The sequence below is a fragment of the Brassica rapa genome, chromosome A07 (assembly GCF_000309985.2).
Source record: "Brassica rapa cultivar Chiifu-401-42 chromosome A07, CAAS_Brap_v3.01, whole genome shotgun sequence".
Taxonomy (NCBI): domain Eukaryota; kingdom Viridiplantae; phylum Streptophyta; class Magnoliopsida; order Brassicales; family Brassicaceae; genus Brassica; species Brassica rapa.
In genome coordinates, this window is record NC_024801.2 from 26,295,858 (window position 1) to 26,312,995 (window position 17,138).

The following is a 17,138-nucleotide window of genomic DNA, read 5'->3' on the forward strand; positions in this document are numbered from 1 at the left end:
TCCAAGTTCCATGGCAATCATTTTTCTGTCTTCTTTTGATGTCAATCAAGAAGAGCTTATGGAACAAACAATGAATTATAGTTTGCACTAAACTGACATAGAAAACCCAAGGATGATAAGAGCATAAATTAAAAAAGGAGAAATTGCTTCAAATACAATAAGTTGGATACTACTTTTCAAAAACCCATTTTATCAAAAATACTCTTGATATGTGTGAATAACGGTAAATATCAATCGGGAGTATTACTTATTTCCTAAACTGTATAATAAGAGCATTTGGCCTCTTAAACTCTCCCTCTGTAGCTAGAGGCCAACTCTGTTTCTTAAGATTGAATGAAAGTTTGGTAGTTTGCTCAAATTTTTTTTTGCAGTAAACTGACATAGAAAAGACAAGGATGATAAGAGCATAAATTAGAAAGAGAAATTGCTTCAAATACAATAAGCTGGATATCACCTTTTAAAAATACATTTAATCAAAAAGATTCTAATATTTGAGTTTAGGATTTAATATTGTTTAGAGTTTAGTATTTAGTGGTTGAATTTTATTGAAATCATATAAAACTTTAAATTAATTAAAAGTAAAACAAAAAAGTAATATGTGTGAATAACAGTAAATATCAATCGGTAGTATTTTCTAAATTGTATATACATTCACGACAAAGTTACTGACATTGTAGAGTAAATACTTGTGACTGGCAAATACTTGTGAACTTTATGGTTTTGTAGCTTCTTTGACTTGAATGTATATACAATTTATATTTTAATCTGATAGATGCATGTTATGGTTTAGTGAATATTTGCAAGTTAATTTACAGTTTCCCTAAAGTCTTGAGGATTTTTTCTGTGTTTACCTTAAAAATACAATTGCTACTTGTAAATTAAGTTGTAAGAAAATCACTAAATTAACTAGTTTGATATTAATGTTAAAAAACAACAACAACTAGTGTGATATTATTTTTCTGAAAAATAATATTTGCACTACTACTGTATATAAAAAGCTGACGTTGGTAACACACATAGCTCATGATATAATAATAATATACAGAAGTTACATAGTTTTTGTCTTCTTTTTCTTCTATATCTATGAGCCATTTGGTAAAATTTGAAATGAATTTGTTGGAAGAAAAGAAAATGCATGCGCTTTTCTCTCGCAGGTTCGTCGTTGGCTCTTCTTCTTCTTGGCAGCTAACTAAATCTCACTGGAGCCAGAGCCGCCATATACTGAGCCATCCTCTTCCTTCTGGCCTCGCTTCTTCATTTTCATCATCTTCAGTAACCCGCTTTGTTCCATCTCTTCTGTCGCTGTCGGAGAAAGCTCAAGGGTCCGGAAGTCTGTTGGAAGCTAGAGCTGGGTTCTTCGATCCTCAGCTTCTTCCTAAGCCTTGGGTTTTCACTGGCTTTCAAAAACGTGGATGGTATATTGGTTCTTCCCCTATTTACTCTTTAACATTTCTTACACAACTGAGCTTGTAGTATAGAAAGTTCTTGAAAATTTCTTGTTTGATTTAGGGTTTTAGACATGATCTATGTGGTTAATCTACATTATTTAGCTTTTCTTATTCAGTTATGCTTTTGTAGATGTGAGGAATCAGAAAAAAGGACAATGAGAAAATCAGTAGGCTTCACTTGCTTTTTTTTACCATTTCTGTGTAGTTCTTGATTTGAGTAGCAGAAAGCTCTTTTGATGCTTTTCCTTTTTTAGAGAAGAGTTTAATACATTTTGATTTTTTTTGTTAAAGGAATAGGCTTTTCACATGTGTTCCATGGTGTTCACTTTTTTTATAATACATGTGTTTACTTGTGTGTTTCCTTCCTCTGGCAGGAAGTCTTGGTTTAATGGAGCTAATGGTGCTGTTTTCGGGTTGATAATAGCCAATGTTGCTGTATTAACTATGTGGAAGACTTCAGACCCGCAATGGATGTCAAAAAATTTTGTGGTCAGACCAATAATGTTCAAAACTTTCTTTGATCTTTTATTTAAAGTTGAATTCTTGTCTTGGATTTTGTTGATAATTTGGTATTTAACCATATGATGTTTCGTCAGCTATCATCGTACACCTTTATGTCAGGACGAATACACACGCTGATAACTTCGGGGTTCAGTAATGTTGGAACCAGTCAACTCATCGTTAACATGATTGGACTCTACTACTTTGGAACCAGCGTATGACTTCTTCCTTCCTTAACGCTTTAATATTTTAGAGTGAAATGTTTTCCTTAATGATGTTTGTGAGAAGTGAATTCATGTGTTTCCTATGAATTATCTGTCTGCAACCGTTGGAGACACACGGATTTTGTTTTTGAGTTTCTTCATGTGACTGTAACAGCTAGCTTTATTAGTGTATAGATAGATCATACTATATAGATGACTTGGTTCGTTTTTTGAAAAATTGGTTTCTTGTTATTGATCTTCCACTTAATTTTTTTTATATCTCCATTTCTTAACCTAATGTTGTTAGACCATGATTATCGGTAAGGATCCTTAAGATTTTTTTTTCTTTTTGTTTTCTAAAAAAAATTAAAAAATAAACCTCCAAAGACTGATTCTTAATTATTTGGTGATTTTGGGGACTAATTTTTCAAATTTTTTGTGGGACCCACGCGTCAGTGGTGCCCACATTTTGTCAAAAACCTCTTTTAGAAACCTGGGATAGTTATGCTCTTAGATCGCAAGAACCTTGGGACCGGTTTACCTTTTGAAGCTGTACTTTGCTGGAACACTTGCTGGCTCTCTTCTCTTCGTAAGTGTGCATGGTGTAATGGCAATACTCAAGGTATATATATCAACCATAATAGTTTCCTTGCTCTCACATCATGCTAGGTCCACAGATGAGTAGTTTTTTCACATTATTAGTATTTACGTTTCTATATTGGTTGTTCAATCATACAGAGCCAAGGTGTTTCCTACAAGGGTCAATCAAAACCCATTGGAATGCTGGTATGTTTCTTTTATTCATACAGAGCCAAGGAGTTTCCTTGCTCTCAAATCGTGCTAGGTCCACAGATAAGTAACATTTTAACATTGATATTTTTTTTCCGAATAATATTTACCTTCTATATTGGTTGTTCAATCATACAGAGCTACATGGTTTCATTCAAGGATCAATCAAAACTCACCCTTTTACTGGTAAGTTTACTATACATCCAGTTAAATGAATTTGTCAGAGCATATTTGGGAGAGAGAGACGCAGAGGTTGTTGTTTGGAATCAGCAAATGCCGATGAGGTGAACTCTTTCCAACTTGTCTGCAGGGTGCAGAGGGACCTTTATATGCCATTACACTACTTGATATCTTCCTCTACCCTAAAGTTACTACATACTTTGCGTTTATATTCCGAGTACCCATAATGATGGTAAGGAACTCTTTACATAGTCATCATAATGAGAATGAAAACTCTTCTCTACTAATTACTCTCACTCTTCAATACTCAGGGAATCTTAGCCCTAGGACAAGACTTGGTAAAGGTGCTAGAGGTGTGTATCTGATAATCTAATCTACGTTTGCTTGGAAACAATATGACTTTCTCTTAGTCTAGACCAACTTCTTGGAAATTGCAGGGGAAGAAGAAGAGTCTCACCATTGCCTCGATTCACATGGGAGGAGGAGCTATGGTTGCAGCCATTGCATGGAGGCAGATTAGGAAAGGTCGATTCTACTATTGATTGGTTTCATTACTGGTCCATGAAGGATTTGCTGTAAATGACTCAATTAATAAGAGCATCCCAAACCCATAACACTATTTTAGTGTCAAAATCACACTATTTTAATGTAATTTCAACATTAAAAAAAAGTTCTTCTCCAACCATAACACTAAACTTCACACTAAAAGTTATTTTATAATATTATATGTATTTATGTTTTTATTTATCATTTATTTAATTGTCTATTTTATTAATAAAATAAGTGAATAGTATTTTTTTTTGCATCAAGTGAATAGTGTTTAAGTGGGATGAATAGTGTTTTAGTGTGGTGAATAGTGTCACACCAAATTTGGTGTGAAATTATAGTATTGCACTACAATGGTGTGATTTTTAATGTTGGGTTAAAGAAAATTTTTGTGTCAAAATCACACTAAAATAATGTTTTGGAGTTGGGTTTGAGATGACCATTCACATTGGTTAAAATTAACATTGTGAGACAATTATTATTGCCATTGACATTTTGGACAATGACATTAATTTAGGCCAATAACCCAAGTCCAATCGATGTCAATAAAGAAGATTTTATTGAACAAACAAGTCCCATCATTGCAGTAAAGTTTATAAAAGAAACGAAAAACAGAAAATTTAATGTGCAGTTAATATGGTAGACACCGACATCGTCTTCTAGCGATAAAGAGAGAGAAGAGAGAGATCTGGTTTTCCGGCCGACGGAGGGGCTTCCACAGTCACCGTCGGTCCGGCGTTGTGTTTTCTCTACCGTGTTGATTTCTTTGCTCTGTTTGATGTGTTTGGTTTTGAGAGGTAGGGAGCGTTTTTTCTCCTTTTAGCTTGGTTTTCTGGGAGGTAGAGGCTTATATAGCTCTGCTGTCGTCGGATCTTGTTCCCGGGAGGTGGAGGCTCTCTTAGCTCTGCGTCGCCGGCATCTGTGGCCTTTGTCCATGAAGGCGTTTGGTGGGTTGGCTCTGCAGGAGTCGTTGTAGTCGGCTCGGGGTGTCCCGAAAGATGGAGACGGTGGTTCTAGAGATTTGGGTTTCATTTCACTTTTCTTGTGTGCTTGGTGGTCAGATGAGATCTCGATGTTTGATGAGCTCTCTGACAGTCTGAAGATGGTTCTAGTATGGCGGCTTCGTTTGGGTTAAGGATGAGATCTCGATCAAAATCGATTGATGCTCTCCGTTAGAAGAAGCGAGAATGATGAAGTGGTATGCGGCGGATAAGATTTCGATTCGGTCGGTGAAAGTTCTCCGTGGATCGGAAGGTTAAGAGTTCGCGATGTGGTTCTAGGTCCGGTGGGATCCGGTGAAGCTGCAGAGTTTGCGTGGCCGTGTCAGTGGCGGCACCCGTCTGCTAGGGTTTCTGTTTTGTTGGGCTTTAAGCCCGTAGTTTGTTAGCGGCCCGTTTGTTTTGGGCTTTTTCTTTTTTTGTTGTTGTTGATTTGGTGGGCTTTGTCCCTGGGCTTGGCCCGTTTATAATAATATCGTTGGGAAAAAAAAAAAATATGGTAGACACCATCAGAGTGTCGCTAATTACTCACTGGACAGAGTTAACGCTTGCGGAAAATAAAATTACTCATTGGATTTAACCGCAAACGCGAAAAAGCTCCGTTCGTCACGTTTGCGGTTGCCATCGTTAAGAACCCAAAACAGAGAAAGCACCTTTTATCCTCTGCATCGCCGTAAGAAGTAAAGAATCATTTGCATTTTGGGTTCCCCGTCTTTCAATTTTATAACCTCCTTTTAGAATTTTCCCGCACTTTCCCCACCCAAAAGGAAGAATCTTTCTTTCTTTTTCCAGGAAAAAAATGAGGTGGGAGAGGGTCCGACAACAAAACCAGCAAGTGGGTCACGGTGATTCTTCTTCCGGGCCCGGGAAGAGGTGGGGACACACTTGTAACGCCATTAAAGGAGGCAGATTTGTCTACGTTTTCGGTGGGTTTGGTAGAGACGATTGCTTAACCAATCAAGTTCATGTCTTTGACGCTGGTGAGTGTTCTTGAAGTTACATCACCTCAGTGGAAAAAGTTGTCGCCTTTTTACTAAATGCTGTTAGTGTGAGTCGATTCTTGTAGTGGGTTTTACAAAAGTCTCAGTCTTTGTTTGATCTGTGTAATCTTTTTGTTCGTTCGTGTGGTAGACCCCATTTACCTACCCATCTACTATACACCATTCTCAAAAAGTTATCTTCTTTTGTAGCTAATCTTGATCTTTGTCCTTTTGTACGTATCCATTGTTTCTTTCCTCTTTGCACTGCACTTGAATGATTTAGACTTTATAATTCTTGCTGAAGGTTGTTTGCAGGTGTTTTGTTGTTACTTACTTATAGCCTCCTTTTCAAAAACTTCATTGTTGCAGGAACGCAGATATGGACTAAACCGGTGATCAGAGGCGTGCCGCCTTCTCCGAGAGACAGTCACAGCTGTACAACTGTTGGGGATCACCTATTTGTGTTTGGTGGTACTGATGGGAAGAATCATCTCAATGATCTGCATGTGCTAGATACTTGTAAGCTCTTCCATCTTTTCTTATGGTTTCTAGTTATTCAAGAAACTGTTCCTGGTGCGAGGTTTTTGAATTTGAATCTATTGTGTGTGTGTGTGTGTGTGTATTTGATAGCTTCACATACTTGGAAATGCGTGGATGTTAGAGGTGAAGGACCCGAGGCTAGAGAGGCTCATAGTGCCACGCTCGTTGGCAAACGCATTTTCATATTCGGTGGCTGTGGGAAAGCTTCTGGTTCAGATGATGAAGTGTTCTATAATGACCTTTACACACTCAACACAGGTACACATCTTCAGGCTGTCTTTTCTTTGTGTTCATTGATATGGAATCTGAGAGAGATTCTGATTCTTGTTTTTTTTCTTGACGCATGTAATTGAACTGGCTTTAATCCTGTTTAGAGACTTTAACGTGGCAACGAGCTGTAACAGCTGGGAATCCACCCTCTGCACGAGACAGTCACACTTGCTCAACGTGGAAGAACAAAATCATTGTAGTAGGTGGTGAAGATTTGGATGATTATTATTACTCCGATGTTCATATCCTTGATACAGGTCCAAAAATCATTATTGAATACACATAATCGTTAATGCGTCTGTATGTCTTCTGATATTTTCTGGTTCTGTATTTTTTCAGAAACGTTTGTATGGAAGCAGATGAAAACTTCAGGGCAGGTGTTAACACCTCGAGCTGGTCATGTCACTGTTGCACTTGAGAGGAACTTGTTTGTATTTGGAGGGTTTACTGATTCTCAGAATCTTTACGATGATCTCTATGTGCTTGATGTGGGTATGTAACTTAGACCTCACGCCTTCAATTGCTTTATAACTGCTTGATGTTGGTTTGTCTCTGTAGAAACGGGTGTATGGTCCAAGTTAGTTCATGCCATGGAAGAAGGGCCATCTGCTAGATTCTCTGCTGGAGCTGTATCTTTAGGTCCTTACAAGGCTGGTTCTTTTTTCTTTGTTGGTGGCTGCAATAAGAATCTTGAGCCGTTGGATGATATCTACTACCTACACACAGGTTTTGTTTCTACCTTTCACTTGGAAGGTTGCTTATTATTCTCCTAATCATCTTTGCTTATTGCCAACAGATGGTGGATACAATGCACGGTTTGATCAAACTCCAGGGAGGTTTTCTCTAAGGAAACAAATGAAGCTAAAATGTCAAGCGCAGAAACTAGCTGTGGCTGGAACCAGCACTAATCAAGGTGTGTCTCTTAACTTGAAGCATTTGTTGTAAACAGGAACTCACTCAGGTTGCTGTATATGGTTTTGTTGCAGGAAGAGAGACTCTCCCTATGAGCATTGGCTCGATGTATCAAGGGAAAACGGTTTTTCACGCCAGAGTTACTGAAAACGTCCCTTTAGGTTACTCTATAGAGACGATCATTGATGGGAGGGTGCTTCGGGGTTTTTTGTTTTCGAACAGACACAGCTCTGCTCAAACGGCAGGTCCAAGCGTTAGCAGTGGGTAAGTGTTGAAGTTATAGTTTCTCTTTGAGCGCATTTGTTCTATAGCATGTTTGATTTTGTTGGTTGTTAGCAGGAAAAGGCCTGCTATGACGGATCTTGATTGTGATCATGGAGCAAAGTCACTGAGAACTTTGAGCGAAGATGCAGCAGGTAGTAGCCAACAAGCTGGTCCAGTGGATCCTTCTGATGATGCTAACAAGAAGGTTGCAGATTCAAATGATATGGACACGTCTATGATTGAGAAGGCTGATGCCAATGTAAACATTGTGAGACAACAGGAGGCAGAAACCGCTGCTGCTGCCTCTGATGTCAAAGATCAAGATCCTTCTCAACTCAATATGGTATGAATGATTAGCTCAAGCTATTTGGAATGATGATGTTTCTTACCAGAATGTGTACTGAATATACTCTGCAGGGCGCTGTGAACTCAGAAACATCACCGGTTACTCTTGATCAGGCGAATGTAGAGCCATTGAGAAATGAGACATCAACAGACTTTGCTGCTGCTACTGAAGCTGGTCCTGGAGGAGATTCATCGCCACAGAACCAAGGTGATTCATGAACAGACGTGACTCTACGATTGGGTATAAAGTCTTAACTTATTCATTCTGTTGAACAGATGCAGGAACCGTTGCTGCGGAAGATGAAGAGGCAGAACAGAATCCGCAACAGCATTAACTAGATGAATGATCTTTTGGGGGTGTATAGTAGGATCTTGAGATAGCATTTGGTGTGAAAAGGTGAAGTAGAAGAAAGTGGAGGATGAATAGAAGAAGCTGACTCTTGTGTTAAGGTCTTTTGTTTTTGTATTTTGAAGCTCTGCAATACAAACAAGATTTTCCTCTGTTGGTATTACATTTTAGTTTCAATTTGCAAGCAAAAGCTATGCCTTAATGAAGTTCTTTTTTCCTAACAAATCATAAACTCTGATATAGACAAGTAAACACACGCAAACAAACATAGTATTAGTAGTTACTTCTGAAAAGACTTTACAAGTGAAATCAAGGCATTTACTTCTTTTTTTGAAACACAAGGCATTTACTTTGGTAGACCAAAACACTTGACCAACTATAAAGATTACGTTTGATATTAGTCTTTGTAATGACTAATGACAGTAAATTTACTTATGCCACGATTAATCAACAAACCACCAAACAAGCTCTTAGACATATGTTTGGGCATTACATTTATTCAAAGTCTGAAACAGTACATATATTATGTGAAACAAAGCAGGAGGTTTTGAGAAGAAGAGGGGGCACAGTAATGGATTTGGCACCCCCAACGATAGTTTTACCACAACAAACTCTTCGCCTTGTGGATGAAAGCATCAACGAGGTAGAACCAGAATCTGCTCCAAGGAGAGTCAAAAGAGAGAGATGTGAATAATCCAATAAGTATAGTCACATAAGCTGCGGCTAAACTCCAGTAGAAAGATACCATGTCGATCGTGGACCCATCAGCTTCCACTCCATTATCTGGTTCTTGAAAGCTACTGTTGTTGCAGCTTGTGTTGGTTGGTTTTCCACAGAGAAGAGAATTTGCTAAGTAGCTTTGTGCACCAAAGGTATTAAACTGTTTTCCTTGGGGAATGACTCCAGATAAGTTGTTGTACGAGACACTGAAAACAGATAGGCTGCTCAGCTCCGTTAGTTGTGGTGGGATCCGGCCGTGTAACCTGTTGAAGGAGAGGTCAAGGCTTTCCACATTCTTCAAACCTGAAAAGCTTTCTGGTATCGATCCTGATAAGTTGTTGTGAGAGATATTAAGAGCTTGTAGTTCCAGAAGACCTCCAAGCTCTGTTGGGATATCACCACTCAACTCATTATCTGAGAGATCCATTCCATACAATAATCTAAGATTTCCAAGTAGGTAGTAGGTATCGTATCGGTGTTTTGTTGCAAATGCAATTTTAATCTGGCCGCTTGACTTGTCGCTTGTCTTCCTCATAACCTGCTCCATGGTCTTGTTTCTCTACACGCAAGTTTCTTTGCAGATACGACAAATAAATGAAACGTTGAAGCACGGAAGTACCATAATAGGTATCCTCTTTCCCCAACTCAAATGATGTATTGCTGAGGCATGAAGGTATGGATCCGCTCAGTCTGTTGTTGGCAAGATCAAGATGTTGGATGTTTTTTAGGCCACACAACTGGCGGGGAATATTGCCTGTTAAATTATTCCCCCGAAGAAGAAGAGTATGAGTGTTTCGGGTGTCAGTGAAAGCTGGAATATTCCCAGACAATCTGTTATATCTCAGATCAAGTATAGCTACATGCATTAGCAATGTGTCTGGAATAACCCCTGATAGATTATTATCTTGAAGGAGTAATACTACTGGCCTTTGTGAATTGACCTGAGGAGGTATGCCACCAGATAACGTATTTGAGGAAAGGTCCAACAGCTGAAGATAAGTTAAGCTGAACAACGAAAAAGGTATTTCACCTTCCAAGGAGGATTTTGAAAGTAGTAGTGTTTTCAAGTATGTAAATTCGCCAATCCAGCTCGGAATAACGCCCGTGAGTTTATTGTTCGAAATGTCAAGTAGGTTCAAGCTTTTCAAGTTCCGCAGACCTTGACCAATCTTTCCTGAAAACAGATTGTTATCCATAGATAGTTCCAGTACAGCAGTGAAGTTGACTGCTTCTGGAAACACTTCTCCACTTAGTTTGTTATGTGACAATGTCAAGATTCCAATAGAGTAACAACCCATTAAAAAACTTCTTGGCAGCTTCCCATGGAAGCTATTGTGAGATAGATCCAGATAAGAAAGCTCTTTCATGTTACCCAAAGAAGATGGAAGATATCCATGAAAACCGTTATTAGCTAGATTTATATACATCAAATGAGGAAGTACCCACCCAATATCCTCAGGAAGCAGATGATTGAAGTCATTGGCTGACACATCCAGGAAACCCAGATTATGTGCAGATTCCGGTAGCTGAAAGCTTGTAAGAGAATTATTTTGTAGAGACAAAACTTTGAGCTTCGTATTGTTTGCCAATAGCCAATAAGGAAAAACTCCAGAAATTCTATTGTCAGAAAGATCAATGATACTCAAATTCTTTTGGTGTAGGAGAAAATTAGGAACCTTAAACAAGTTGCAAGATTGTAGTTCAATAACACTCAGTTGAAAATTTGGCTTCCAATAACTTATAGAGTCTACTTGGAATGATTTGGATTTAGAACCAATTTTGAAAACCCTCAGCTCTGAAAGGTTTGCAAGCAAACCAAATGAGAATAAACCTTCAAAGTTGTTATCTAACAACGATAAGTGCTTGAGGGATCCAAGGTTACCGAGAGAAGATGGCACTCTCCCAGTCAATTGGTTTGCTGAGAGATCAAGATATTGAAGACCAGTCAAGACAGTTAAGCATAAAGGAAACTGACCTAACAATTTGTTTCCTCTAAGATTAAGCTCTTGCATATTCTTCATTTCACAAATCACTGCGATGATCAATTACAAAATTACATGCACATGAGTAAACGTTAATTCAATACCAGTTTTAATGCAACATCATATGATATGTTTAGACTTGCCTTGCAATCCAATTGATGCATAAAATTCATTAACACTTAGATTCAGAGCTTTCAGCTTCCTCAAGGCAGGTGAAACTGCCACAAGATAAAATCACGCAAAGGAAAGTAGCTTTGCCTAAGTACATGATGATCTCAAGAAAATATATATATTGTATCGAAAGTAGTTTTGAGCTACCTTGTACTGATAGAGAGCCATTAAATCTGTTTGCACTCAGGTCTAGCACTTGCAAGTTTGTCAAATCTTTAAGTTCTGGAAGGACATCCAACAAATATAAAACTTAAAAGTTATAAAATACTTATAACTATTAAGTCGAACTAATAACATAGACATCACTAATAACTAGGCCATCATGTGTGTATCCACTTAGTTACAAATGGATATAAAACATACCTTTATCAGGAAAATGTCCGTTGAAACTATTACCACTTAGAGAAAGAGTTGTAAGTGATGTAGCGGCATCAAGAAAGGGAAAGATGCTGTTGTTGAAACTATTAAAACTGAAATCCAGAATCTCCAGGTTTCTTAATCTCCCTAGGCTTTTATAACCTGCAGACACGAATCTTGTTAAGCATATAATAATGAAAACATATCTCAAAACATTTTATTATAATTTTCAAGTGAAGAGAATTCAGATGACGGTTGGATGTGATTGCAACAAGCAACATGGCACACAGATATGAGCAACTCAATTCAGAAACAGGGAAAATCCAAGCACCATAATATCAAAAAGGTAAGATTTACTACATATCCCTATACAATGGGTTTGTTACAGAAGTAGAACCCCAACACAGATATAAATATATGAAGTTCCAATGCCAAACCAGATGATCAAACAAACCACAAGATAACCGTTATGGTAGCTATAAGATGTTCCAATGGAAACCTGGTAAAATACCTTCAACGTCATCAAACAAGCCACTGAAGGAGTTAAAGGATAAGTCCAGGCTACGAACATCTTCAAAGGGATGCAGCAAAGAAAGATTAAAGAAACAACTCTCTTTGAGGTGCAAATCACTATAAGCAATCTTGGTCACCCGTCCGCTTGTACTATTGCACTTGACACCCTCCCACCAGCAGCAATGGCTCTTTGTGTCATTTGTCCAAGTAGGGAGAACATAGTCAGATTGTCCTTCTACAGAAACGGAGATCAGGTATTGCTTGAGATCCAACAAAGCCTTCCTTTCCTTTTCAACACAGCTTTTGTATCCATGTAGCTGCCCCAACAGTAATATCACCCATATCAAATATTTTCTCAAAAACACCTTCCCCTCCATTTTTTGTTATGAAGTTCAAAGAAAATGCCTTCACCGTTATAGATAAAAAGACTCTGTACAATTACGAAATTTCAAGTCTCTGTTAACGACAACCCTTTAAAACCATGCCATACGTTAAGTGAGTGATCGCTATCGTTTACTTATAACTGCATGATAAGAAAATTCAAGGTCTTTGCAGAGAACATTCATAATAAAGGTGTGATATATGTCTCTCTAAGACCCATTTACCAAAAGAAATACAAGTTAACAAAGACTTTGGTTTTGAACAAAAAAAACAAAGACTTTGGTTGAAAGATAATGAAATCAAGAAAAAATAATGTGTGGTATAATTTACCGTTATACATTTCTACTTAAACGGTCACGGAATTGCTGACTCGGCTCTCTGGTCTTTTTCTTGTTTTGCTAATTTCATATGCTCATTTTTGGTTCTCATGTAACGAGCATAATAATCATATTTGTGCGCTATGTAATAAATGAAGTTCTTGAGATTGTCAACTGGAAAAGAAAAAACTGTAAAGCGATATAGATTAGGAGAATTCATGAAAGGAGACAGCGAACTAACAGGGAATTCTCTGTATTCATGCAAGTTCTTGTATTTCTTATATTTGAGTATACTATTTATTGAACCAACCACACCAAGCCAGCTCTCAGCTATATATGTTTGAGGCATTTCATTTATTCAAAAGACAAACAGTACACAAGAACTAAACACAAGTTTGTGATATAAAGCAGGAGGGTTTGAGAAGAACAGCATCAGATGGGGGACCATCAACGAATTTGAACGGCCAGCACTAATTTTACCATAGAAAATTCCTCGCCTTGTGGATGAAAGCATCAATGATGTAGAACCAAAATCTACTCCAAGGAGAATCAAAAGAGAGAGATGAGGATATTCCAATAAGTATTGTCACATAAGCTGCAGCAAAACTCCAGTAGAAAGATACCATGTCGATCGTGGACTCCTCCTCTACTTCCATTTCATTATCTGGTTCTTGAAAGTTGTTTCTCTCACAGATCATGTTGGTTGGTTTTCCACAGAGAAGAGGATTGCCTATGTAGCTTTTCTCGTTGAATGTGTCGAATTGCCTCCCTTGGGGAATGATACCTGATAAATTGTTGTAGGAGACGTTGAAGACAGCAAGAGAAGTAAGATTTGTTAACTGACTAGGGATGTTTCCATGTAACATGTTAAAAGAAAGATCAAGGCTCTCAATGTCCTTCAGCTTTGAGAAGCTATCTGGTATAGAACTCGACAAGAAATTGCGAGATAGATTCATGGCTCGTAGTTTCGAGAGTTCTCCAAGCTCTGATGGGATAACACCACTTAACTTATTGCTAGACAGATCCAAACCATACATAAAATCAACTGTTCCTCTGCTGAACTCAGATTCTTCAGTGTAGGAATCATACCTTTGCTTTGCTGCAAACTGGATTTCAAAACTCATGTATGTTTCATAGTCTATCTTGAACTCATCTACCAAAAATGTGGTTCGGTAAAGTTCAAACTGAAGGCTCGGTACAAAGCCATATGCCTCAGAGGCTCCATTCCTCACCTGCTCGTACTCTCCTGATCCAAATGATAGATTATAGAGGCAAGAAGGTATGTTTCCACTAAGCTTGTTGTTCGAAAGATCAAGAAGTCCAATGTTTTTCAGACCACACAGTTCCCTTGGGATAGAACCTGTTAACTTATTACCCTTCAACAAAAATATTCTCATGTCCATGGTGTTGACAAACTTTGGGATACTCCCAGAGAGTTTATTGTTCCGCAGATCAAGTATCTCAGCATTTTCCAACAATGTTCTTGGTATCTCCCCTGTGAAGCTGTTGTTATGTAGGAACAACTTTATCCCGTAGGTAGAACTATCATATGACGGCAAGGCTCCGGATAATAAGTTCCCAGAGAGGTCAAGAAAGTTGAGGTGTTGATTAGCCAGCAGAGAAGACGGTAACGTACCTTCTAAGAGGTTGTTTGATAACAATAACATAAACATATCAGATGAGTTTGGTATCAAACTTGGAACATCACCTCTGAGAAGATTGTTTGACATGTCAAGTACTGACAAGTTAACCAAGGTAAGCAAACCATCTCCGATCTCCCCTGTGAATAAGTTGTTATCCATCCTTAACACGACCAATGATGTTAGGTTAGTCTGTCTTGGAAGAACATCACCACCAAACTGGTTGTGAGAGAGGTGCAGGATATGTAATGAATAACATCCTGTGAATAAGGGTCTAGGTAGAACTCCTGAGAGATTGTTATGAGACAGGTCCAGGAACGATATGTTCTTCATCTCACCTATAGACGATGGAAAGTTACCTTGGAAACCATTATGAGAGCCATTCATATGTTTCAGATTTGGAAGCACATGTCCAATATCATCAGGGAGCACTCTGTTGATATTATTAGCTGAAATATCCAAGAACTGCAAGCTATGGACTGTTGTAGGAATCTGGAAGACAGTGAATGAGTTATTCTGCAACTGTAGAACTTCAAGTTCTTGATTATTCGCCAAGAGCCAGGAAGGAATGTTTCCGGATATTCTGTTGCTGGATAGATCAAGTAGATGCAGCTTCTTCTGGTACATAAGAAAGTTTGGGATCTTCTCCAAGCCGCAGGACGGTAGAGAAGCAATACTTAGTTGAAATTTTGGCAGCCAAGTAGTTTCTGTATCTACTTGTAACATATCGGATGTTGATGAAAGTTTGAACACCTTGAGCCTTGTGAGGTTGGCGAGTAGATTGAGTGAGAATAAGCCTGTGAAGTTGTTATCTGATAATGACAGATATTCGAGGGACTCGAGTCTACTGAAACTTGATGGTAGATTTCCACTTAATTGGTTTAGTGAAAGGTCAAGAACACGTAGATTGTTCAAGCCACCTAAACACAGAGGAAGCCGGCCGGAAAAATAATTTCCACTGAGATACAGCTCCTGCAGATTCTTCATTCCACAGAAAACTGCAGAAACATAATTCATAGAAAGACAAAAAACGTTATGGTCGGTCCATAGAATTCTTTAGAACCAAGAACAAGACTTTCAAGTTAGTCATATACCTTAGTTCTGAAACAAAGTAGATAAAAGCAAAGAAAGTGAGATTTTAAAAAGCTAGCTAGCTTGCCTTGCAATTCCATTGAGCTAGAAAAATAGTTGGCACTTAGATCCAAAGCTTTCAACATTTTCAGGTGAGTAAACTCTGCCACGGGACAAAGAGACGCAAGTCAAGACACATCTTGTTATTATGGATAGGTTTATGATCTTTGAGATAGCATAAACCAATTATGCACAAGTTTAAAGGTACTCTCAAGACCAAAAAACAAAAAAACTGACATAGATGCTACCTGGCATGGAGTTGTTATATCCATTTCCACTCAAATCCAGCAGTTCCAATTTTGTCAAGTTTCTTAGTTCTGAAAGGGAGTCTAGGAGAATAGAAAAATAATGAGAAATGCTGCAATCAGAACAGAGAGACTGCAGTACAAAGCTTAAAAGATCTAACCAAAGATACATCAATCAGTAATAAGTAGACCTTTTGTTACTAACGGAGAAACACACCTTTAACAGGAAAAGGGCCATCCATCTTGTTGAACCCAAGAAACAGAGTTTTAAGTGATGTAGCAGCGTTAAGAAAGGGAAAGATGCTGTTGTTGAATTCATTTGAAGAGAGATCTAGAATCTCCAGTTTTCTCAATCTACTTAAGCTTTTATAACCTGCAAGTGAGAAAGAATCTTGTTAGCAAAGTATATGAACATAATAAGGTTGGTCACCCTAATCACTCCAATAGGAGTTTGACAAGAGATAAGCCCCTCTAGAAATAAGAGTTAATACTTCAAAGATATACCTTCTATATCATCAAACAAGGCACTGAAAGCGCACTCGGATAAGTCTAGACTTTGAACCTCTTCAAAAGGATGCAGCCAAGAAAGATTGAAGAAAGAACTCTCTTTGAGGAATAAATCACCAAAAGCAATCTTGGTCACCCGTCCGCTTGTACGACTGCACTTGACGCCCTCCCACCAGCAGCATTGGCTCTTTGTGTCATTAGTCCAAGTAGTGAGAACATAATCAGATTGTCCTTCTTCAGAAATGGAGATGAGGTATTGCTTCAGCTCCAGCAAAGCGTTCCTTTCTTTCTGAATACAGCTTTTATATCCGTGTAGCTGCCCCAACAGTACTATCACCCATATCAAGTATTGACCCAAGAACACCTTGCCTTTCATTGCAAATTTGATGCCAAAAAAAATAAAGAAACTCAAAAGTGATGTGAGATAGTGAGTTCGATACAAATACCTCAGCATCTATAAAAGTATACAACTTTAGAATATGAAAACCAAAGTTGTACAAAATAAACTTGTATGATTACAGTCCAAGTCTCTGTTAGTGAAAACTTCAAAGCCATGTGACATGCGAAAGAAACTCAAAAGCCATGTGACATGTGTAGCCTGAGAGGGATCACTATTTTTTAAAAACTTTTGACTCCGATAATAAAAACTCATTATGGCATGCAAAGTCAAAGCCTCTCTTGCCTAAACTTAAACTATGTTTCACCAGCTTGTCTGAAATTATTTCTACTATAATATGATTATTGATGAAACTTCAAACTTTGTTTAGGTAACAAAAGATCTAACTAACCTTCAAACTTTGTCAAACAAACGACCAGCCTCAACGGTAACTGAGCTGCTGATGTGGCTTT

At 38.1% G+C, this 17,138-nt stretch overlaps 4 protein-coding genes across 15 annotated transcripts; 2 read left to right on the forward strand and 2 right to left on the reverse strand.

Moving 5' to 3' along the window:
• The first annotated feature begins 236 nt into the window (after positions 1-236).
• On the forward strand, positions 237-5,339 carry LOC103831888 (rhomboid-like protein 16, chloroplastic). 8 transcript variants are annotated; one of them, XR_004449494.1, is made up of 9 exons: positions 237-1,415; positions 1,823-1,937; positions 2,045-2,164; positions 2,642-2,774; positions 2,891-2,938; positions 3,080-3,127; positions 3,252-3,353; positions 3,433-3,474; positions 3,559-3,738. XR_004449494.1 is itself a non-coding variant. In XM_033275593.1 (9 exons), exons 1-9 carry the CDS (start codon positions 1,084-1,086, stop codon positions 3,661-3,663), a joined length of 1,020 nt encoding a protein of 339 aa, XP_033131484.1. In that variant the 5' UTR covers positions 237-1,083; the 3' UTR covers positions 3,664-5,339. The 8 variants fall into 8 exon arrangements, 7 of the variants coding, with proteins under 7 accessions (XP_033131484.1, XP_033131481.1, XP_033131482.1 ...); XM_033275593.1 differs by having other exon boundaries at positions 2,667-2,774; positions 3,559-5,339; XM_033275590.1 differs by having other exon boundaries at positions 2,667-2,774; positions 2,891-3,127; positions 3,559-5,339.
• On the forward strand, positions 5,201-8,546 carry LOC103831890 (tip elongation aberrant protein 1). 4 transcript variants are annotated; one of them, XM_009107828.3, is made up of 12 exons: positions 5,201-5,645; positions 6,015-6,164; positions 6,276-6,443; positions 6,560-6,712; positions 6,795-6,947; positions 7,014-7,181; positions 7,252-7,368; positions 7,442-7,631; positions 7,704-7,836; positions 7,912-7,974; positions 8,049-8,184; positions 8,253-8,546. In XM_009107828.3, exons 1-12 carry the CDS (start codon positions 5,465-5,467, stop codon positions 8,309-8,311), a joined length of 1,671 nt encoding a protein of 556 aa, XP_009106076.1. In that variant the 5' UTR covers positions 5,201-5,464; the 3' UTR covers positions 8,312-8,546. The 4 variants fall into 4 exon arrangements, with proteins under 4 accessions (XP_009106076.1, XP_033131479.1, XP_009106075.1 ...); XM_033275588.1 differs by having other exon boundaries at positions 7,707-7,836; XM_033275587.1 differs by having other exon boundaries at positions 5,241-5,338; positions 5,458-5,645; positions 7,704-7,974.
• A 228-nt stretch (positions 8,547-8,774) lies between these two features.
• Positions 8,775-13,212, reverse strand: LOC103831891 (receptor-like protein 15). The gene is given in 6 exon segments (XM_033275601.1): positions 8,775-9,575; positions 9,625-11,077; positions 11,132-11,245; positions 11,346-11,420; positions 11,562-11,717; positions 12,067-13,212. Coding segments are annotated over 6 exon segments (2,829 nt in total). The 5' UTR covers positions 12,446-13,212; the 3' UTR covers positions 8,775-8,923.
• On the reverse strand, positions 13,098-17,129 carry LOC103831892 (receptor-like protein 14). Of its 2 annotated transcripts, none has more exons than XM_033275600.1 (5): positions 16,287-17,129; positions 16,000-16,155; positions 15,786-15,854; positions 15,561-15,640; positions 13,098-15,435 (listed from the first exon to the last, which is right to left on the reverse strand). In XM_033275600.1, exons 1-5 carry the CDS (start codon positions 16,741-16,743, stop codon positions 13,243-13,245), a joined length of 2,955 nt encoding a protein of 984 aa, XP_033131491.1. In that variant the 5' UTR covers positions 16,744-17,129; the 3' UTR covers positions 13,098-13,242. The 2 variants fall into 2 exon arrangements, with proteins under 2 accessions (XP_033131491.1, XP_033131489.1); XM_033275598.1 differs by having other exon boundaries at positions 13,098-15,404; positions 15,515-15,640.
• Between the last annotated feature and the right edge of the window lie 9 nt (positions 17,130-17,138).